This window comes from Sorex araneus, chromosome 9 (genome assembly GCF_027595985.1).
Source record: "Sorex araneus isolate mSorAra2 chromosome 9, mSorAra2.pri, whole genome shotgun sequence".
Taxonomy (NCBI): Eukaryota; Metazoa; Chordata; class Mammalia; order Eulipotyphla; family Soricidae; genus Sorex; species Sorex araneus.
In genome coordinates this window covers 49,377,405-49,400,864 of record NC_073310.1, presented here as the reverse complement: position 1 = coordinate 49,400,864, position 23,460 = coordinate 49,377,405, and the positions used below count along the sequence as shown (strand labels likewise).

The window sequence follows — 23,460 nt, the reverse complement described above, 5'->3', positions numbered from 1 at the left end:
ATAGAGAAAAGCATGAATATTGATTCACTGCAAAGAGCATACAGAGCAATCTATTCCTCCTGGCGTGCTTGTCCTTTTACAACTGTTTTCCTATAGTCAGAGGAAAGTAAATATAGAATTGTTGGCCTATGGATAATGGAGATTAAGGTAGGTCAATTTTGTTGTAACAAGTTTTCTAAAGCTCTGCATGCTTTGGCTTCCAACTACTTTTGTCTTGATTGCTGCTGTGTTGATGCTATTATTATTACTATTATTTTTTGTTACTACTACTATTTTATTTTGGTTCCAATGGAATATATATTTTCCTAAGAATATATTCATATATAGTGTATAAATATATATTAATACAATTAATATATATTATTAATAAAAATAAACATATATATTTTTCCTAAGAATTACCAGTTGGGTGTAATGTCATATTCAATTTTGCCCTGCACTTAAATTAGCATAGGTATATACACACATACTTTTAGATTTATTATTTCTTGTAAAAATAAAACTCTTTAGCAAATGGACTACAGAACACTTCACACAAGAACTGGGGGTTACATTTTTCATTTTTAGGTCAATTCTGTATTACAGTACTGGAGTTGATATTCTAGTTTCAGAAAATGTCTTCTTAATCTCCTCTTCTTGTTAGGAGTTTAGTTTTAAAAGAAAGCTTCAACATCTTGAAAGTTATTTGATTCTGGAATATTACCAATTTCTTTTTTCACGAGATCCTAACTTTTATAACCAAATTTAAAAAGTGCTTATCAAGATAACAGGCTGGGATTGGGTGAGGGCGTGGGAGAGGGAACCTGGCTGCACGGTTAGGGGGAAGTTGATGCTGGTGGCAGGATCGGTGATGGAACACTGTGTGTCAAAAACCATACAGTGGTTTTTGTAACTTTGTAAGCCACAGAGCTTTAGTAAGTTTTTGGGGGGAGAGGGGGAAGCCTTTTCGTTTTTTGAAAGGAGGGAGCTGCCCCATTCAGCACTGCTGGACTCCAGCATCACAGCATCACCCTCTGGGTTCGGGGCAGCATGCCTGTTTGCACTTAGCTATGAGTTCAAGTGTGCTGTGCTTTTTTCTCCTTTGGGGTTCTTGCCTCTATTCCCCTGCCTGGGAACTGTGACGTACTTGATACCAATGTCTTTCACAAGAACAAAGCCATCAGGTTTGGGATATTTTATGAAAATGTTTAATTCAACTGTTTCTTTGGAATGTAGTAGTCATAGTTTGGAACTTAAGTTACAATTCAGTTCTATGTGTTTTTTTTCTTTTTATGCTACTCAGTGTCTGAGAATACAAATGTCATTTAAAGTTAAGGCTTCGCTGTTCATTTTGAAACAACAATTTACAAGTGTCATATTGTCATAGAAAATAAAAATTTCTGTAAAAAAAATTTGCACAAAGTTTTATGATGGTACAAAACATGAAGCAATAATATACCAGTAAAATGAAAACATTTTACTACAGAAAGTTTTATAGATTTCAATAAAGAAAAAATATGTTATTTTACAACTTTAAAAATTACGAAACAATCTAAAACAATATAAACTGAACATTCTTGTAACACTGCCTTTACAAATTAATAACTTTATAAACATATAATTTTTAAATATATTTATCAGTGCAAGATACTTTAAAATTTAAAGTTTCAGTATCATTTTTTCCTTGGCTGAGGACAACTCAAGTCTGTTGCCTTAAAAAAAAAATCAAGACTTACTTAGTGCTTTTGTCCTGGTATGATTACAACTAACTGAATGAATGTCTCTGGGGACAAAAATCTATTCTTCTTTCATAGTGATCGATACTTTCCTGGAAACAAAAGGCATTCTCAATCCAATTAAACCAAGATGAATGGACTGTCCGTTCATGATGCAAATGTGACTCCCACAAATGAATCTGAGTGAGACCTACGGAGACGCAGGAAGGGAGAAAAATCTAAAAGTTCTATTTACAAAATGGCATGACACAAACACACAGAAAATAACCAAAGCTTCTTTGGGATAACTCATCGGCTGCCTGATGAGACTTTTAATTTTCTGTGCTCTAGGTTTGAGTCTTGCCAGGCCTAAGGCAGCCTTTATTTTCCTTTTGTGAACCACTGGAAGTTTCTAGAATCATTCATCCACATCTATGTTTTTTCAGGGTTTCTGCTGAAAGAATTTTTTTAAAAAAAACATTTGTTTTGACTTTACTATATTTTCCCTCTTTTCTTATCTTAAAACACTTCACCCCCAGGCACCAGGATTTATAGTTTCTTTCTTAAATTAACTGTTCTTTCTGCCACTTCCCTTGTCTGACTGGAAACCAAAACAAGAAGGTTCTCATGGGTCATGTTTTACATGTTTGGATGTAAAAATTCTCATGATTTTGATATTTAGGGAATTTTATTTAGTCCTTCCTTTTTGGGCCTTATTTGAATACTAGTATTCCTTCCCTCAACATCTAACTACATCTGTTAAATGAACATTTTTATCAAAGACTGTTTTGATCACAACAGAAAGACAAATGGCTCAGGAAAAAAGATACTGTCACTTTAACCAGTTAACAAGAAAGCCAAAGTTAGACTTTGGAGGGCAAAGTTAGAAATTTCCCTTATTTATTTTTGAACGTAAAGTCTAGTAAAATTGTTTGCCATTGCCAGCAGGTTAAAGCTGCAAGTTTCTTTTCTGGACAATGGCAAATGCTTAAATTCTAAGAGAGAAAAGAGAAGAGAGTTTACATTTGAAAATACATTCCATATGAAAGAACAATAAGAGAGAATATTGCAGCTTTATACAAAAGGGTCAAGAGACATGAAATTCAACTACAGAAAAAGCAGAACGATTAAGCCACATTGCCAAGTCTTCAGAGCCCTTGCCTTCCTGGGGGCTGACATCTCACACTAAAATATACTTTCTTCTTAGTCAGTGGGCCACCAGGCTTTGATTAAAGAGGCGGGCTTTCACCAGCAAGAAACAGAGCGGGTCGTTAATGTAACACAATGAGAACCAGTACAAACAAAAAGGCACTTGAGAGGACATAGACTAGCCAGTGCCAAGGATCTTTTGTCGCGGTTGTCGGCAGCACACCCAGTCGCCAGCAGTGTGTAGTGATGGCACAGTTTTCTGTATGGAGTTCACAAGCACGAGGATTAATACAACACTGGAAAACATCAATAAAATTTGACGGTATTGCTTCGTAAACAGAGCTGACACACTATACTGGTACTGAGTCTATAGTACTTTAAAATAAAACACCCTAATCCTTCTTTGCCTACGCACCACTCGGCAGTTACACACAAATACAGCTCCCAGAGTCACCGAAATGAGCTCACTCTACTAGGTTCTGGGCACTGGGCTACAGGTAGCATGTCCATCAAAAGGGCCCCACTAAATACACTTGGTGCCAGCATCTTGGATTTTGCACAGTTTCCAAAAAGAATCCATAAAAAAGAGAGGAGAGAGAGAAGGAGAGGTTGGGGGAGTCAAAACGAATTATCAAGTCGATCACACTTGGTCTCAACACCAGCATCGGATTATTCAACTGAAACCAACAGAACGAAAGCTGACTGTACATGATTCCGATTGTTAACACAGCTAACTTGTTCATGTCTGTCGGCCATACTCATCGAAGCTCCTGAGAAAAGCCTGGCTCAGCGTCATCAACGCACTTCCCAGCCTGTACAGTGAAAGAAGGTCAAGAGTTCCCCAGCTCGCTCAACTTCAGTCCTTCCACTTCAGTTCTCTGACTTGTCTGTTCACCCCTGTCTACCTTCATGCCTCTGAATAAGTATTCTGTGTGTTCAGTTTGTCCTTTTTCAACTTCACACCGTCCACAAGTTCAAAGTTATAGTTCTCCAGGGCAGATAAGTTTCTTTCGGACATCCCATTGTGCCAACAAGCACAGTACAGCACAACCCCACAGACGGCACCCAAGAGGACCCCCAGGGCACTCATGGCGATAATGGTAATGAGGATGGGATCCAGAGTCTTCAGCACATTGCCCGGCTTCCTGGAGATATTCTCATCACCTTCCCCTCTGCCCTCGTATCCAGGGGTGCTCCCTGGGGAGAAAAACAAAACTGGCTCCATGAATGCAGTCAACATACCAGAGGATGACAGAAACAGAAAATGGGAAGGCAAAAGGAATAGGTCTCACACTCCACTTTTATCTGCTTTCTTCCAAAATTGTGAATTTCTGAAGTGGGGCTTGACTTCACCATGGCTGGGCAACCCCAAGGTTTGTGTTTGACTCATTGTTGGGATCAAAGCATGGGATAAGTAGGAGAGAGTTGGTGCTGTGATTGGGTCAGAAAGCTGAGCACCAGGAACCACTGATTCTGGGTCAACAGTGAAGGTTAAGTTCTAATCTAATTCTGATTTCACGCAGACCATCGTCTGTGCTAGACTGTAATCTATGTTTATATTTCTTGGTTAGACATGTGGTCATTAAACTTTTGCAAGAAATGCTCAGTTACATACTTGTCTAGCTGGGGAATGAAACTATTCCCTCTGCATTTCCCTGATCCCCGGACCAGCCATGAGGAAACCCTCCCAGCTGCCCTTTCATATGGTGCTGGTTTGTGCCAACAGCCTACGCACATATTTGTTCTTCCACTCAAAACATCTTTAAGTCAAATACATTCTGCCCTCTGCTCCCAGCCTACACTCATTTCACTCGAGAAGGAGAGTTCTCTTGCACACAGGGATGCTGCTGTTATTTGAAGTGGGTTATGACTCGAATCTAGAAACCATGTCTGATGCCGAATGGAATACATTTAATAATCAGCATCTTTGTAGCCTGGCTGGATTCACCAGAGACAGTCACACTGTTCTGCAGTTCAGCCACTGGGGAAATGTCTTCTTTAGAGTGGAACATGAGAAATTATTAACACGGGAGCTTTGAGCTTAATTACCTGGTACTAGAAATGAGACTAAAATGTTAATGTGCGACATGCTTAGTGTTTATTTAATGGTGTTTCGATCAACAAGGATTCCAATCAAAGGAAACTGAAAATATGAGATGTGAGTCCCTAAACGGGCAAACAAGCTGGGGGGGCATATTAATATTCTCTTCCTTGATGAAACATGGTTTTGAAACAATTGCCAATAAACTTTACAGCTCAGTGTGAAGCACTAACTAAGCTGAAGGAGTCCCATGTCAATATTCTTAACAGCATAGTAGAGTGCCATATTTATCTCTCTCTATCAAGTTTCAAGTCGACCACTCGGAGGACCACATTTCTCATGGTGACTGACACTGATGATGGGCAGAAGACAGAACTGCCAGCATCATCTAGATGTGAGGGACGCTGGGGCAAGTGTCTAACAACTCACAGCTAACAGTCTGGGAGGGAAAAAGATAACTGATAAAGTGGTTTACATCTGATCACAAAGCAGCGCTCACTAGAAACATGTATGTTCAAATTAATCATCCTAAAGTCTGAGGCTGCCACCTGATCAGTTAAGCAATTTAAGGCTTGTCTGCTTTGAGTTCAGTCTCCTTATCTGTGAAATGGACACAATAAGCCACAGAGAGGCCCTGCAGATAAAATCAGTTAAGGTACAGGACGTGCTTGAAGCATACAATCTCTTCAATAAATCCTTCTCATTACCATGCTAATTATTGACTCTTGGTGATGACAAAACGAGGGTTTACTGAGGAGAATTCACCTGGAAGAAGATGAATCACACTCTAGAATCACAGAAATTTGGCTGCTGTCCTTTAAAGATCATAGCTGGATATCAACAGAGCAAGAATTTGGGCTGGTTTTAAGTTATTGTAAAAAAATCATTGTGGCTGTTTGGGGAGGTCTACACTGATTTTCTGTTTACATGGTTGTGTAGTGTTTTGCTTTATTTGCCATTCACTTTATGAGCCCTTTTCTCTGCTCACGCAGGAAAGGGTCACCGCATACACAGCTGGGCCTGGCAGTGCTTCCCCCTGAGTCCATGGAAGAGAGTACCTTGAAGGACAACAATCTGAACTAGTATGCAGCCCAGGGGCCTTAGAACACACAGGACACAGGGGTTCATTTGTTTTAACAGTTTTGATATATCACTTTACCAGATTTCTAGAAGGTATTTTTACGCATACATGGAAGGAACAGTAAATTATGTTTCAAGATAAATTTACCTGTTTCATCAATTTTGTTTTCCTGAATCTTTTTATCCAGGTCGCCCGGTTCTGACAAGTCAAACAAAATTAAAAGAGATATTTAAACTGTTGAAATACAATGATACAATGCACCCAAACTACTACATAAGTACATACACACACACACACACACACACACATACAGAGAGAGAGAAAGAGAAAGGGAGAGAGAGAGAGAGAGAGAGAGAAAGAGAGAGAGAGAGAGAGAGAGAGAGAGAGAGAGAGAGAGAGAGAGAGAGATTTACACTCTGTACACTTTGCTGGTACAGAGTTTTAGTATACTCTGATCCCACCAAAAAACAGTGAATGTTGAAATCAGCGTTACAGTAACATAAGGTTGCGTTACTATTAGGGGAGGGTGTTGGTTTAAGAGAGTGAAAGGGTGGAGACAAATTATTTTGGTATCTGAAGTGAGGGGAAAATCTGTTGAAAACAGGAAACAGAATCGGGGTTGTACATCTTGCTACCATCCTGCGCTTCAGTACATAGCTGCTTTCTTAGTTTGACGAGCATAAGTTTGGTTTTGTAAACAGTGTGTTGGTTCTTTGAGGCAAGAGATGGTGACCTGTGTCTTAGTTTTTAAGAAAAGAAGAAGGAGGAGTCTCTAGGGGCAAGAGAGATAGTACAGAGATTTAGGTGTCTGCCTGGCAGGCTCATGTTTGATTCTTAGTACCCTTAGTCTCCTGAGCACGTCTGGTACAGCCCTGGAGGCTCCTGGCATTGAATTTCTGGTTCACTGGCTGAGATTCCCCCGTAGGGTCTAAGCACTGCTTGGGACAGGCACCCCAACACCAAAAAAAAAAAAAAAAAGAAACTCTTGCTGAAGTGATGAAGTGGGTCCCAGATTCCTTGTGGTTCTGGGTTGAGCGGAGGCTATTTGAGCTATTTGAGGACTATTCATGGCTATACGCCAGCATTTAAAATAGCATTCAGAGGCCTTGATAAGTGCTGGCTGTATTAGTTCATGAATTAATGAATATAGTTGATAATATCACAGTACCTATGCCTAAGTGTTCAAAAATACATATTTGATAAGTAATTATACGAATGTATTGGGCATCTTTTTATCGGTATAGCAACATAAAGTATTTTCCTGTATTTGATCATACCTTTCTGAATACAATGAGTAGGAATAACTTCAGTTAAGACCAGGCAAAGAAAAAGAAAAATACCTATGAAGTCCTCCAGACTACCTACATATTTACTGAAGCACATGCAAGGTGTTTTGTGTCTTAGATGGTCAGTTATAATTTGTTGAACAGAAATGAATTTGTTTTTCTGTTTTGGTGCATAGAGTTTTTTCATATATTCTAAAAGCATCACCATCATCACTTTCTGTTTCTGTTTTTTTTTTTTTCTTTTGGTGGGGTGGGGGGGAGTCACACCCGGCTATACTTAGGGTTACTCTTGGTTTTGCAATCAGAAATTACTCCTGGCAGTGCTCAGGGGAACCATATGGGATGCTGGAGATTGAACCTGGGTCGGCTGTGTGCAAGGCAAATGCCCTACCCTCTGCACTACCACTCCAGCCCCTATCTTTCTGTTTCTCATTTTTTTTGTTTTTGAGTCACACCTGGCAGTGTGCAGGGCTTACTGTTAGTTAGCTCTGTGCTCAGGAATCACTCCTGCTGGGCTCAAGAGATCATACAGAGTACCTTAACTGCTGTAACATATTTCTGGCCCCACAATTATCATTCTCAATTTAGAATAATGAAGAAATAGTATTACAGGCACTACTCACTACATGACATGTATTTCTGAACAGCAGTGTAGACTTAGAGGTGAGTAATTAATAAAGTAGTTGTAATTGAAATATTAGGCCTTATCACACTTTGTGATAATTTGCTAAGAGCTGTAGACATTAAATAAATTTTCTTATAAAATATGAAGGACTTATTCTCTGTTATTTTATCCTCCACTTTTTAAATTGATCCTAATAAATTATTGCCATGCTAGGAATCACATATATGCAATTTATTGTATAATTAAAAAGCTTTGTAAATTGTTAAAAGAGCATAAAACTCACTATAGTCAACAGGCTTCCTCTGTCTTAAATTTACTCAAAAGATTTATCCTGTTCTGTTATAATTAACATTCTATTATATAATGATATAAAACAAAAGTTTAAGTGTAGCAAATGGAGCTTAAGACTAATGATGTGCTACTACATTGTCATTACTGATGCTATTTAAAAATATATATCAAGAAGTAGGCAATATGAATTTATTTTCTATGTCATACTTTTCTATACATATAGCAAGCTGATAAGATCCTCAACTCTGAAATGCTAGGCAAAGTCCCTAATTTTCATTAGTTCTTTTGAGTCATTTCAATTATGTTTAGAGCCAGAAGTATTTACTTAATTCCTCATAAAGCAAAGAATTACAGCTCCTATGATTCATTAACAATGCAATCTTAACTCACAGTAATCACAATTTTCAAAAGCCCGCGGTTTTGTTTACATTTCCAGATATTGGTAATTATCCAGATGTGTGTTTTCTACTTTGATAGAAATATTTTGGCCTGGTGTTTATAGACAAGCAGGTATGGGTTTCTTCTTTATATTTTATACTGTTGTATAATTTTACAGCTACCAACCAGATATCCTAAACAAACTAGGTTAAGTAATGGACTGGCTAAGAGTAAACAGCCAATTTTATGCCTGCTATTTCAGAACATACATTTCATAAGATATACTTACAGGCCACATTAAAATTCTAGGCTTAAATGAGCAAGAAAAGACTATCGCATGGAAAGAATCAAGTCTCAGACAAGTACTTCATTGGTTTCTACCTCCACTCCTACTTACTTGCACAGTCCTCTTGTGAAATGTGGTTATTAATACTAATGTCATCCACCGCGATTCCACCAAGGTTTCCTTTTCCGATTTCACCCTCAAAAATAACCTAACAAAATGAGATGATTTTCAGTGTATTTAAATGTTCAGTCCCCAATAGCAGTTTTCACAAACGCTTGTTCAGCTCAAGCTATGACACAGAAATCAAATGCATGAGATTCCACATAAGCACTTTGTGACTTTACACTTTGCCCATCAATCTATATGAACTGCCTGGAGGTGGAATAAAATGTCTCCTTCTACTCTTTTTTTTATAATACAATGTGGAAAAAGCCATGAATAAAAGGAATGCTACATTGTCAGAGAAGCGCTTCCCCATTTTTCTTCTTTGAATCAGTGCTATTCGGGAATAGAGCGATAGTGACAGTGAGCTTACGCAGCCGAGGTGATCATTACTGCAGAAAGCGCTCAGGTTCGGGAGAGATGGGCAAGCTTTTGAGAAAAGTTTCCCTATCACCCTCCTGCATGCAGTCTCGAAAATCTTATCTGGTAGGGTTGCTCCTGAAGCAGATGCCCTCCTGACCCGGGGAAGGGGCCTTACCTGGTAAAGTTTCAGAGACTTGTGGAGGAGGACACGCCCCTCTTTCCAGTGATCTCCTTGGTGTCCAATAGCCATCCAGACCAACTGGTCATATTCCTCTGGTGTCTGGTATCTCAGTTTAACTCGCAGTGTGCCCACGTGCGAACCAGACATGTGATACCAGAAGGTCATGCAGTGGGCAGAGTTCTGGGAATAAACCACAGGGCTCACCAGCCGAGCCACTTTGCCTTTTTGATTTTCATCAGCTTGAGAATAGATGAAGTTGCCATCTCCTGCTGTGACAAAAAACTGCATTAGGGAAAGTGACCAAAGTTACTTCTCACTTTGTCTCTTTTACATTTTCGGTACCCAAATCTTCTCTCCCAGGCTTATCACCAAATAAGCAGGATGAAGGGGAGCAAGAGCGGTTATTGCAAGACCTCAGGCTCTGCCCTGAGCTTCCGTGAATGGACACGAAGTAGATTTGCCACTTGGTTATTATTGTTCTATTTGGGGAATTTTATTTTGTTCTATTTGTTCTGTGGGGAGTGACTCTCAGCTCAGTGCTCTACCATACTGGGGATTAAACTCAGGAGCCTCTACATTGAGAGCATGCGTGAACACAGCCTGTTGAGCTATTTCCAGGTCCCTAAAGCAGTACTCACTGGAATATGACTCATATGGAGTCCACTGGTCCAGGGATGTGAGACGTTGGCATAAAACACCTTTTCACCAAGGCAAGCAGATTACAGAGGCAGAGAGAGCTGTGCAGCTATTTTCATGCAACTTTAAGCTTATTCCATGTGAACACTCATTCCATGGACTAATTTGTTTGGGGGCCTCACCTGAGGGCTCTGCAGTCAGGGATCAATCCTGGCAGGATTTGGGGAATAATATGGGGTTCTGGGAATGGAACTTGGGTTAGCTGCATGCAATACAAGCATCTACCCACTGTACTATACTTCTGGCCCCTCAATGGACTAACTGACATGTATACTTAGCTATCAACTGAGCAGCAGGACTTCTGGTTGATTTAGTAATTATCGTGACTTTAGTCATGATACTGACTATAATTACTTGAGAATTGCCAAAGAGTGATTTTTTTTCCCTAACCAATTTAGTCCTCTCCTACCCTGTTGTCCAATTCAAAGCATTTTCCCCTTAGTTTTCCTTAATGGCTTATAAATTCCTTAGATACACCTAACAGCTTGAAAATCTTAAGACCTGTCGCCGTTTGATGTGGTCTTCTGGTTCAAGGAGAGGCAAGGTTGCATTTTTGCGGCTTCTGAGAACGTGCCATTTTGGCAACGTAGACACTTGTCGAGCTGTGAGAACTTACTCTTGGCTTTGCTTTTAATTACCCCCAGTGGGAACATTTCTTCCTGCCACCACCTGGTCTAAATACACAACTCACGTTTCACTGTTTGCTCTGCAAATAGAAATCACCTACCCTAATGTCTCACCTGATGTAAGTGTGAATCTAAGGCTCAGCCCTCAGTGGGCAGAAGGATGTTTAGTTAGCTGCCCAAGAGGCTGGTGAGTGACTTGTGTCACTGTGCATACGTGGACATGTCCTTGCACCTGCTCGCTTATGTCAAAAGCGTCCAGGTGGAGGGGGTTGTGGCCCCGAGAAGCTTTCTTTTTTTTATTTTTTTCGCTTTTTTGGGTCACACCAAGCAATATGTAGGGGTTACTCCTGGCTCAGGAATTACTCTTGGCTGTGCTTGGGGGATCATATGGGTTGCTGGGTATTGAACCCAGGTCGACCACGTGCAAGGCAAACACTCTATCCTCTGTACTATTGCTCTGGCCCCACCAAGAAGCTTTCTGTCTTCACTTGAAGGTTTATAGGAGGGGGCTCCTAAACACTTTTTATAAAGTCCATGGGTGGCACTTAAAAAAAAGGGTGGTAAGAAGTCTTATAAGTGATCTCGGGGCCTCCTCAGAACCAGACACACCTGCAGCAATAGACCACATGGTGGTCCTCATTCTGAGGGACTCGCTGAGCCAAGTGGGACATCTGTCTGTCAGATGGACAGTTAAAAAAAATACTTTTCCTGCCTCTGCCCCACCTTCATATCCTGGAAAAAAAAAGACAAGTGGGAGATGTTTCAGAGAGGAAATGCATCTACTGAGCCCATGGTGGTATTTTATTTCCCTGCCTCTGAGACAGGTGGTAGGATCTAGGAGAAAGCTGGACATGGGAAAAGGAGGAAGACTGCTGAGGAAATCTCTGTTTCTCTGACCTGCTGACATTTCGATCCTTGAAATTTTTCCTTCTGCTATTTTTCCATTTAAAGTTCTTGGGCCAGGGAGAGTATTCAAATGGTGGGGGAGCATGTGCCAGGTACCACAAGGGCATCATTCTGATGACCCCCAGCACTCCTTAGGATGTCCCCAAATGAAAGCAAACTCCTTAGTGACTCCTCACTATCTTTATGAAGCTAGTCCACCTTTTTGCACAATACTGGAGGCCCATACCCCTACTACTGAGCTAACGGTTTCACATGGAGAATCTCTCCAGAGCCTGAGAGATACAGTACAGTGGGTAAGGAGCTTACTTTGCAAGCAGCCAACCTGGGATCAATCCCTTACATCACATATGGCCACCAGAGCATGGCCAGAACTGTCCCGTTAGTGCAAAGTCAGGAGTCAGCCCTCAACACTTCCAGGTGTGGCTCCCACACCAAATAAATGATGACAACAACAACAAACCCCCCCAAACCTAATGCAAACAGAATCCCCCTGAACCACAGCCCTTGAAATCTGGACAGGCATGGCATTTGACTTCCGTGTCTGTACTTGTGCCACTCCACTCCTGACTGAACATCTCCATGGCAGGCCGGCTTCCCCCATCTCTCCTACAATTGATGGCTTTGACATCTTTGCATCAGCCAACAGCGCTGTCACATTTCCCACACACAACCAGACTATGAGGGCCTCCAGAATGTCATGCGACCCCCTTATCTGTATCTTTAAAACCCAATGCCTATCTCCCATGCCAGAGAGAGGATGCTCCATTTGTTCTATGAGCCAGTTTTAGGAATCCTCTGCAAGAAGCTACACCGCTTCATTGTTAGAGGTCACAGGCAGAACAAAAGGGGGATACCTTTAAACACACTGGCAATGCGTCCACAGGCTAGTTTACTTAGTGGTAATTACAGACAAACCAGTGTCTGATTTGCAAAGTGCCTTCCCAGTGCCAGTCTGTGTGCATGGGCTGTCTGTTCTTTTCATCTAGGTTTTTTTCCTCCCCCATGTTAACAAGTTCCTGCCTTTCAGATGCCGGCCTCACCCAGATCTCTCAGCAAATGATTGTGCTTCTAACGCCGAGAGAGGCTCTTTCTAGTCGGGGCTGCCCAGGCACTACTGCCAAGTAAATCGGGGGAGTTTGTCTGTGAGAACAAAAGAGACAAACCCTTCAGAAGGAGTCACACTTCTGAACTGTTAATCAAGACAAACCCTCTTTTTCTGATACTCCAACACATAAAGTGCTGATATTTTTCCTTTCAGGGTTTTTATCACAGTTTTGGGTCAGGAACTCTGTCTTCATTTTCTCAATTAGCACTTTACTTCTGCAAGCCTTTTAGCTTTTGTCTCTGGCTAACATAGCTTTTAACCTCCTTTGAATGTCAGATCCTACTGAGCCATTTTGCTTCACTTTGCATCAATTTTTCCACCATTACTGCCTTCATTTCAACTAATTGCATTTGGTTAATTTGATGCCATTTATATGTACAGTGCCATTTACAGTCAAAGTATTTTAAGTTTTCTTAAAATGCTTGTCTTAAGATTCAATTGAAAGTGTCTCAGAATTGAAGGAGTCCAATTTTATCCAATTTCCTTGTCATTCTCATTAGGCAAGGAGGTAGCTGTGGTGGAAGAAGCCCTATTCAACCTACTTAATGGCTATATTCACTGGGGAAAAAAGTGAACGACAAAATGGGAAAGGCACGAAGTACCCTCTGCCCAGCCATTGGCCTACTGACCCACTCATTCAAAGCACCAGCATGGGAAGAACTTCGCTAATGAGATTTCTCAGTAACAGCAAACGCCCCTCAGGTGCATCTTTCGGGAAGCCTCTACTTGAGTAAGCATTCCTCGAACTCTTGAGTAGGGCTGAAGTTGGGTGTTTGGGGTCTCTGTGTGTGTGTGTGTGTGTGCGCGCGCTTTGTAAGGGCACTGCTGCCTCTCTATAACATGCTTCATGTTGAATAAAGCAATGATTAGGTGACATTAGTGTGGTGTTGGACAGAGTTAGTGGGAGCGGTCAGCAGTCCCCTCTGTCAACCCTCCTGTATCATTCATGGTAGAAGGAAGTTAAGATAGGAAGCAAGATGGGCTATCAGTTGAAGTGTGGTAAGGGTTTCTTTTGACCTGCTTAGAGTTTTTAATCTTCCCTAAGGGAATAAAGGAATAAGCACAGCGGGTGGAGCATTTGCCTTGCACGAGGTCAACCCGAGTTCGATTCCTCCGTCCCTCTCGGAGAGCTCGACAAGCTACTGAGAGTATCCTGCCCACATGGCAGAGCCTTGGCAAGCTACCCATGGCGTATTTGATATGCCCAAAACAGTCTCACAATGGAGACATTACTGGTGCCCGCTCAAACAAATCAATGAACAAAAGGATGACAGTGCTACAGTGCTACTTGCCTTTTCATTTTCCCCTGGGTGGGGGAGAAGGGGGATTTTTGATTTTATCTCATTATCTCATTAGCTGAAAAATAAATGAAATAACATGTGTGTACATATTTCAAAGTAATCTCAATTTTAAAATAGTTGAAAGTATAGCTCATGCTGTCCATGGGGTGTGTTCTACTGTTTCTTTTGTTTCTTTTCAACTTTTGAATACTTCTGACATTGGCCATGAAAAATGTTCAGAAAGTGTACAGAACAGGTATTAATGCACACGTTTTGTCCATTTTGCTATTATTAGGTTGGGTAATCATTTGAAATGTTTAATCAACCTTCTCTACTACTCAGTCTTGATCTTCCCTAGGAAAAGAGATCTTGGTAATTACAGGAAACAACAGTACAAATGAAAATATAGTATTTTCTAAATCTCATAAATTCAGACCCCAGAGACCCTCCCTAGTAACACCTTCTCCAATTCAAAGAAACAAGACCACAGTGAACTCTTCATTACCTGTGTGATCCTGAATTGGTCCCGTCTTGCTAGTCAACACACTCCATTTCAGTTGCACGTGATTGTCATGTTCCCAGTGACAGAAGGTCTTGTGAGAACCCCAGCCAAATTCACAGTTTAAACTATATGTTGGGAATTCTTTTGTGGGTGGAAGGAAAAAAAAACAGAGAGAAACAGAGAAAGACAAATTTAATCATTTACAGTTAGAAATGCCCTTAATTTGCTGAGGAGAAAACACAACTTAACCATAACTGAACATCTGTTCAAAAATCCTGGGAAAGCCACAAAATTCAGTTGGCCATGAAACTCAAATAAATGGAAATGTACAAATATTTGCAAAATCACATTTAGAAAATTTTCTTTTAAAATCTAGCTTTAAAAAGATTATGGACAGCATGACTAATAGGTTCTATATAAAATTTCCAGGAAGGGTGCTTTCCAAAGAATGCAAATTTCCTCTGGAACATTCTCCTTCTTTCTACAATATTTAATACTTCATGTTACTATTTTTTTGTTTTCTTTTTTCTTTTTGGATCATACCCAGCGATGTTCAGGAGTTACTCCTGGCTCTGCACTCAGGAATTACTCCAGCATCCCACTTGGGGGACCAAGTGGGATGCTGGGGATTGAACCTTGGTTGGCTGTGTGCCCTACCCGCTGTACTATCGCTCTGGCCCATTTGTGTTACTATTGATACTCTGTTCTTGAGGATGATTCATATGAATTGATATCAATCAATGAAAATAATCTTAATTAGAGATTGATCTATGAACCGCCAAAGTGGCTTGGCTGAGTGCCTCCTCCTGAGGCTGTCTGCATTCACCAGTTTGTTCTTCCGGTCACTGGTGTCAGTCTCTGATGCATTCCTGGAGATTATTTTTTCTGCTGTGTTTTATATCAGGTCAATTAATTTTAAGGGTAAGTTTCTGCTTTTTTTAAGTGAATGAGACAATTTGCATATAAAGTGATTTTCCCACTTAAAACTTCAATGCAAGGTTATGTAAAGCCAAAGCACATTTAAATAGCTACCTCTTATTATTGTTTGAAAAAGCATTCACATGCTTCCTTTGAAATCTGAAAGAAAAGAAGAATGGATGTGCAGGAATGATTTGTCCTACATTCTATAAGTTACCATTTGACTACCGTGCTTCTTAAAGCTCTATAAAACTTATTTATTTTACTCTTTTCTTGAACAGTGTTGAAAATTTTAAATATGGAAAAATGAAATAATGATAAAAATCTTAAAACCAACATGAAACATAATCCTGAAGATAAAATTCTCGTACTTGATCATCCCCACTCTTCCCTATAATAGAAGGGGCAGAGGGCGGGTCACTCTATTCACTGGTTTTTGGCCATCCACAAGATGGCAGCATTGAAACAGAGAGAAGTGCCCAGTCTGCCAAGTGAACCTCAGAATGGGCCTCTAAACAATCCCTATGAACAATAAGGGAAGCGTGGTATTATACACGGGACTAGGGTCAGGCTTAGATCACATCTTATTTTGACCTTCTCTTTCACTTCACCCAAGTGCTTAACACAAAATAGCTTGCTTTTTTCTCTGAGCTTGGGCTCTTCTCCCTCTTCCCCACCTTAACAATGGCAGGAGGAATTTTAATGGGAAGATTTATTGAATCGATAAAGGTAATTTACATTTCAGTTTCCAAGGAACTCTTTTCAAGCGCTTCCATAAATTTGGGGAGGGAAGCCCCCTCTGAACTATCAAAACTGAGCTGGGTGAATTCGTTATTGTGATGACAATGTGGCCTCCCAAAGGGTGGATAGGGCCAGTTTGGGAAAGTAAACTCAAAAGCCATGTGATGCATATAATGGGACTACTACTTTCAGTTAGTGCAAAAGGGCTATATTTCACAGCTACAGTGTCATGGGAGAGAGATATTTCATGTCTAGTCTATCATGAGCATGAAATAGGACTTCTTAAAGCATGCGAAACCCTCTCCAAAATTTACCACACTTCTGTGCAGCAAGATTGAATTATGCAGATGAAGTACACTCAACTGAACAGTGACTAAATGGTCGAGCAAGCTTGGATGTCAATGCCCAGGATCCTGGAATGTATTGTTGCATATTCTCATGTTAGAAAATGTGAATGTTGGAAAAATTTTAATCCATGGGTGGTCAGTAAGCCATTACAACACATACACACATTTCTGGTTATATTCGCCTTGTTAATGCCTTAAATTTATTATATAGTACAGAAAACAGAAAACCATACTGCCCATTAATTTTGCTGTTAATATTATGGTGATGCCATAAAATGCACACATTTGAATATTTTTGTAATGACCAGGACTTGAGGCAGTTTTACCAAAAAGGTGATTTAGGTGTTTCTTCTGCTGCCTCTAAGAAATACACCTTTGTTTTCCAATATTCTTTCTGATTCTTAGAACTAGACAAACTGCTCTTTTTGTCTCTTTATTATTTTAGATCGTACTACTTTTCTTTTGATTGTAAAAGAGTTTACTTCTCTTTTGCTTTCTTATCCCAATCATAAACATTTCAAATTATAATTTTGAAGAATATTTCTTTCATCAACACACTTTGCAAAGAAGCAATCTGTAGTGTGGGTAGGCTCATTGTTGAAACGTCAAGCCTGGCTGTAACAGCTATTTAACACACAAAAAACACACAAGCATTTTCAGAGAGAGAAAGGGGAGAGAAACAGGGTAGTTCAGAAGCAGAAAAGAGGTGAGCAGAGAAAAAAGGAAACAAAGTAAACAGACACATGAAATAAATATACAGGACGATTGACCTTTAAATCTCCAAAATATTATCCAGGCCCTGTAGAGGCACAATTCTCATTAAATTCATTGGGAATAATCTGGCTAAATCCCTTCTTGACTCTTAAAAAATAGCAGGAAACAGTATTCTGAACTTAAAACAAATTTATAGCCTCTGTGAGCAAGCACCAGCTGCGCTCACTGAACCAATCTTGCCCAAGTTGAATCATTAGTCATTAGCACCATATATGCACAAGGATTTAATTTTGAAATCTGGTATTCAAAACTTCTATTGCATATGTTAACCCGCTTACACATAGACTGGTGCTTCAGTCCAAAAAAGTGGGGATTCTGGGGTTCATTTAATCATAGATTAAGAACACACTCTAGCTGCTATAAGGAGGAGTTAAAGTTCCTCAAAAGGTATGAACTTCACCTAGGGGAAATGGGTTAAGAATTCAAGGTTCTCATCAGTTCCTGGTAAAACATTAATAGGCTTTTATGTACCTGATTAATACTCACGCAGTATATAAACATTATATGCTCATTGCATTCATTATATTGATAAGAATTATCAAAATGAGAGTTTAAGATTCGCTTCAGTCTATAATGGTTTCAAGAAAGATGGATTTTAATGAAATTTTAAGAATTTAACTTTCTACAGCTTATGAAAAATTTGAGGTATGCAAACTTTTGTGGATCCATCAGTGTGAGTAGTTTCTGAGTTAGTTGCTGATATGCTGGGATCCTTGGGAAGCATTCTGAGGACTGACTTAGCTAGACAGTGGTTATGAACAAAACTCTTCAAAGGTGGACCGACACCCACAAGGATTCAGAGCCTAACTCATGACAAAAACAATGGAAAAACAGAAACCAAGTGATTTGTATAGGACTTTGAACAGGCAGTAGAATCCCAAACCAGACTATCCGTAAAAGTAGCAGGCCCTACAGTTTGTTTCATTTTAGTTTTTGGGGTCTTTTTGCTCATTTGGTTTGGGGCCACACCTGGAGTTACTCAGGGGAAGTGCTCTTGTTTGAAGTGCATTTTACAAGTAAGGTGCTGGCAGTGGGTCATGATTTCTATATTAGCCCTCTGGCCACCTGTGAGATGACCCTGAGACTCCTTTGTGAATCTATCGTACCAGAAACTTGGAATTTAATGAAGCAATCAAGTGGGTTTCCTTGGCCATTCTGCTTTGATAAAAACGACCATTAACATTCAGGAAGAATAACCTTAACTTTGAATCTGATACAAGCTTTGAATTCTATCAACAGCTGTTCACATGATGATGACGATGATGAAGAATGAATCACAGCTCTTTTTATACTCAAGAAGAGAGATAGGATAAAGCAAGTTAGGTGACACCTCATTAGGAATTTTAGTTGACTCGAGAAAAGAAGCAAAACCACCCGTCACACTGTTTGTATCATATCAGGACTTCATTATTTCACCCTCTTCTCTCAGAGTCTTAGAGAGAGTGTGGCTATGATTCCTTCTCTACAGAAAATCATACTGAGGTAAAACAAAGGAAGAGAGCTAGAGTACTCCTAAGGTAGCTTCTGTCCTCTGATGTGACTGCACTTTCCCAGAAGGTGACATTTTCTAACTAGAAAACATATTGAGCTAGGATGCTCGCTCTTCAGGAACTGGGTTGATTACTCCTGTGTCATCTCTTGGCAATTGGGTGTGTTAGAACTGGGAGGGAGCCGGAATTTTGTCAACCTGAACATACCACAGGGAGACGTGGGGTTAAGTTCAACCAGAGAGAAGTTTGTTTTTGCAACTTAATCAGGTCAACAGCACAGCGTCCTTTAAGGAAGCATACTAATTAGCGCGGCCTTTTCTACTTCTGCCTCGCTGGGTAGTGACACACTGTTGAGGAAACATTGATATACACCACACGCCCCGTTAATAAAGGACTGTGGAGGCCAAGGCTGAGTGAGCGTCAATAAAGGAAAAGGACAAGGCTGGAAACTGACCCGTTCACCTTTCCCTAATGATTAACTTTCAAGTATTTAAAACCTCTGATTGCTTAGATTGACTGCTTCCCTTCGTGTGTGTCTGGGGGGAAAACTTTTACAAAATACTAACCCCAGACAAAAGAGGGCCACGGCTCCGCTGTAGCCGGCCTCTGATCAACAGTAAACCCAGAGCTGTAAAAGTCACTGAGCTCTTCTATTAACACTCGGATGCGGGCGCCGTCCTGCGAGCGTGGCTCTCCCCGCATGCAATTACAGCCCTGGTTTCCTGAGCCCCCCAGTTCCGTGGCACGCCCACTGAAACGCTGTTGTAAAACTGCCAGCCCGGTGGCAGGCAACACTGACAAACTTTGCCTGTCTCGGTTTTGCAGAATCGTGATGAAAATAAATAGTCAGGCGGCTGCCTGTGCGATTTCCTCCTCCCCTAGTTTGCAAACACAGTTCGTGTCCTAGATGGGCTGTGTTTAAACAAAGTATGTTACTCAGCCTCTTCGGTTGAGAGCTGGGATTGTCACCATTTGGCAATTACTGATGGAGCAGGGAGGCTCACTCCCTGCTGCATATACATGTGGATGAAAGGGAAGCAATATTTATGGCTCGTGCTTGGAGACCAGATGCTGCGTGGCATCTCTCTTCTGGGCCTTTTGAGGGAAAGGGAAGTGGGGAAGCTCAGCAGAGCACTATTTTTAGAGGGGGAGGAGAAGCCTAGATGAAATCTCCATTTTTTGCTCTCAGTGGATACCTGATTGTATGGTGCTGTCTAGGATGGTTGGCTTCTCCGTGGTCAGCACCGTGGTACCCCCTGAAAGACAAAAAGGAGAAACAGAGGAAAATGAGAAAGAGGAAGCCGTGTTTGACAACCTGCTGCAGAGGAACTATACTTACATGCATCTAAATATTTCCTGTAGGAAATTCTTCTCTTAGTTCCTGCTCTAGCAATGGCTTCATTTAAGATGTCCTCACCACATTATCAAATCCACATACACCACTGCTTTTTCGTCCACACTTATTTACCCCACCCTTATTCGGATAAACATCCAGGAGGCACAGAGAGTTGGAGGCTTCCTTCAAGGGCATTCTGACTACCAGACTAAGTGAGACACACAACAGTGAAAAGCAAAGGCCTCCAGTGTCGCTGGTGACTTGGGTCTTAAACTTGACCTCGACCTCTTAGCTTCAAATAGTTTCCCAAGGTTTCAGATGTGTGCCTTTAGGCAAGCTGCAAAGCCAGTCCCCACAATCTATTTTTTTTTAAATGGAAAGTTTAAAGTGGATGGCAGTGAGTCTTCCTTTCTTTTGCTGCTGTCATTGTTTATTTTTCCCAAGAACAAATATTCTGCCCAGTATGTGGTTTGGTAAAGCTGCAGGAAAAGGGAATGAGGAGAGATATTTCTTCACAGTCCCACAGAAGGGGAAGATGGAACAAATAATACCCTGAACATTGTGAGCTTGCAATCAAGTAGTCTGGGTCAACCATGGAATTTTTGGTCAGGGGCAGGCCCACCAGGTGCAGATTTAGTTTGACACCCCCTTTCTTTTGGATCTGAGCGTTTCCACTTTCCTCTCATTCCACTTCTGTTTTAAGGAGTGCTCTCACTCTTTTAGATTAGGCTCATCTGAACTTTAGTATAGCTGTTTCGAAAATACAGTTTCCAGTCCATTAATCCTCCTCAGACCTCATTGAGAACCAGAATCTCTTGGGAAAAGACCTTGAAATCTGTACATTCAAAGACTTTGGGATGACTCTTAACATCCACTAAGTGTGGGAAATACTGCTTTGCTCTTTATTGCTTAGGTGCTTGAGAAAGCGATTTCTACTTATATGTGTGTGATGTACAGACCAAGGTCAGAGATAATGTTTCTCCTGTTTCCCAACAGATAAAATCTGGGGAAGGCTGAGGATAAGGACGTGGGGTGGGCCCAGGCTAATCATCATGAGCACTGGAGGTGGTTATGGGGTGCTATTGCACATGTCCCTGCAGTATTAGTCAATAAAGGTCCGTGATCATCTCTTTTCTGGCCCAGACTCTAGTCCTATCCTGCAGTTCCTGGGGGTCAGAAATCATCCAGAAAGTGAATCAGAGAGCCGTAAAATCTTGCTCTTGGAATGGTCCAAAGATTGCTGAGCTAATCGACTGCAGCAGTGAGTCCTGTTAGCCCCTGCTCTCCCTGGTAAATATGCCGGGTGAGTGGCCACACGTGTGTGTGGCCTCAATGAGGCAGGCACTGCGAAGAAGGAATTATATATATTATGGGTTAAGAAGGTGAATCTATAATGGCAGAATTGGAGAGAGGCCAGAATACATTAGCATTCTGTTCCCGGTGGTCTTATAGGAAAGAGACTCAAGGTGAAAATTCACCTTTTAAAACCGATATGCATTATCAGTTTTGTTACAGGTTGGGAGCCAAATTCTGCTGCTGGGTACACACAGATCCAATGTGAAATTTGGCCTCCTCATCCCTTTGAAGCCAACTGTATTATGTAATGACTTCAAAGGCATTTTGCAAATGAATAACTTCAGGGGTAAATTTTCACCTTGGCAAGGAAGTAGGGGAGAGCAAAATCTCTCCTCATTTCCATGCTTTTGGTACAGTTCACCTGGAATTCAATGTTGTTTGTAAGTAATGAGTGTTTTGCTACAATACCTATCTCACTCACTAGACACTAAAGGAGGAGAAATTAAAGTGACAGCTTCTGTTTTAAAGAACTAAACGCCGCTAAAGAGAACATTGATCCCAATTTCCAAGTTCCCACCTATCAAGGTTAAAGTGAGAATGCTTTTAGTTTAGTTTCATTACATTGAACATTTGGAGTTTGCCACTCTGACAACAAAGCATGAGACAGAATGAACAAAGAGGGCAGAAGTATGTGTGGGTGAGGAGGAGGCATGCTGTCCACAATAAACACATAGCTGGGTTGCCCCTGGCAAATACTCACATACTGAGCAAACTTTTTTTTTTTTCCAGAAAAGGATATCATCTAGCTTCATCAGGGAAGGAAGTTTTGTTTTGGTTTTCAAAAAGGACAGATTAGGTGTCAATGAAGCAAATGAATATGAAGCATGAAATGGTTTCTAAGTCACCTCTTCTTGATGGGGACACAGAACAGGCATGATCAACAGTCCAGAAGTTTCTAACAGATGCACATATCTATTGAATTATTGAGACAAGTAGACTGGCCTGGCCTGAGCAAACAACTTTCTTTGCCATCATAATACGTTCAAAAAAATTAGAATGAATTATTTTGCTGCCTTTCCCGGAAATTATTTTAAAAGTTGTATATAAACCTTATACTTTGAAAGGATTTTCAGTGTTTCCACTACAAATGACCCATTTTCTGTGGTTTGTAACTTGTTGCTATATACAATTTGCTCCAGGCTAACATTCTTACCCTATTTCATTCAAAGACTTTAGTTTCAATTGATTCAGTCATGAAGTGATGGAAAAAATGAGAAGGTTGGTTGTTCTGATATGAAGAGTAAGTCTGAGGCTTTGTTGTTTCTAATCAATATTAACTGGCCACTTTGGGGTTTATGAGGAAAAGAACCCGCAGCACAAGAGGGTAATTGAAAAGGGTATAATGTGATGACTCTAGTCATTCCACATTATGAGGAATTTCACTATAGATGTGTAACAGGGGTCTGCAAAAAAGCCTGAGGTTTGTACAAGTGTTTATAGGCAAACCAGGGAAGGTCGCACAGATCTGGTTTCTAGAAAGCACTGTTTTTTCTTTCTTTCTTTCTTTCTTTCTTTCTTTCTTTCTTTCTTTCTTTCTTTCTTTCTTTCTTTCTTTCTTTCTTTCTTTCTTTCTTTCTTTCTTTCTTTCTTTCTCTCTCTCTCTCTCTCTCTCTCTCTCTCTCTCTCTTTCTTTCTTTCTTTCTTTCTTTCTTTCTTTCTTTCTTTCTTTCTTTCTTTCTTTCATCACATTTGGCGATACACAGGGGTTACTCCTGGCTCTGCACTCAGGAATTACTCTTGGTGGTGCTCAGGGGACCATAGAGGATGCTGGGAATCGAACCTGGGTTGGCTGCGTGAGGAGGCCAACGCCTTACCGGCTGTGCTATTGCTCCAGCCCCAAGCTGTT

At 40.7% G+C, this 23,460-nt stretch overlaps 1 protein-coding gene across 2 annotated transcripts in view; it reads right to left on the bottom strand.

Moving 5' to 3' along the window:
* Window positions 1-1,170: 1,170 nt before the first annotated feature.
* The window catches only part of NRP1 (neuropilin 1), a 155,548-nt gene continuing 133,258 nt past the window's right edge, over window positions 1,171-23,460 (bottom strand). For both annotated transcript variants that reach the window (XM_004605395.2, XM_004605398.2), the window contains 6 exons: window positions 20,119-20,178; window positions 14,656-14,793; window positions 9,532-9,803; window positions 8,943-9,039; window positions 6,113-6,163; window positions 1,171-4,040 (listed from right to left, as the gene is read on the bottom strand). In XM_004605395.2, coding sequence (XP_004605452.1) covers window positions 3,751-4,040; window positions 6,113-6,163; window positions 8,943-9,039; window positions 9,532-9,803; window positions 14,656-14,793; window positions 20,119-20,178 — 908 coding nt within the window. In that variant the 3' untranslated portion in view covers window positions 1,171-3,750. The remainder of the gene's footprint in view (window positions 4,041-6,112; window positions 6,164-8,942; window positions 9,040-9,531; window positions 9,804-14,655; window positions 14,794-20,118; window positions 20,179-23,460) is intronic.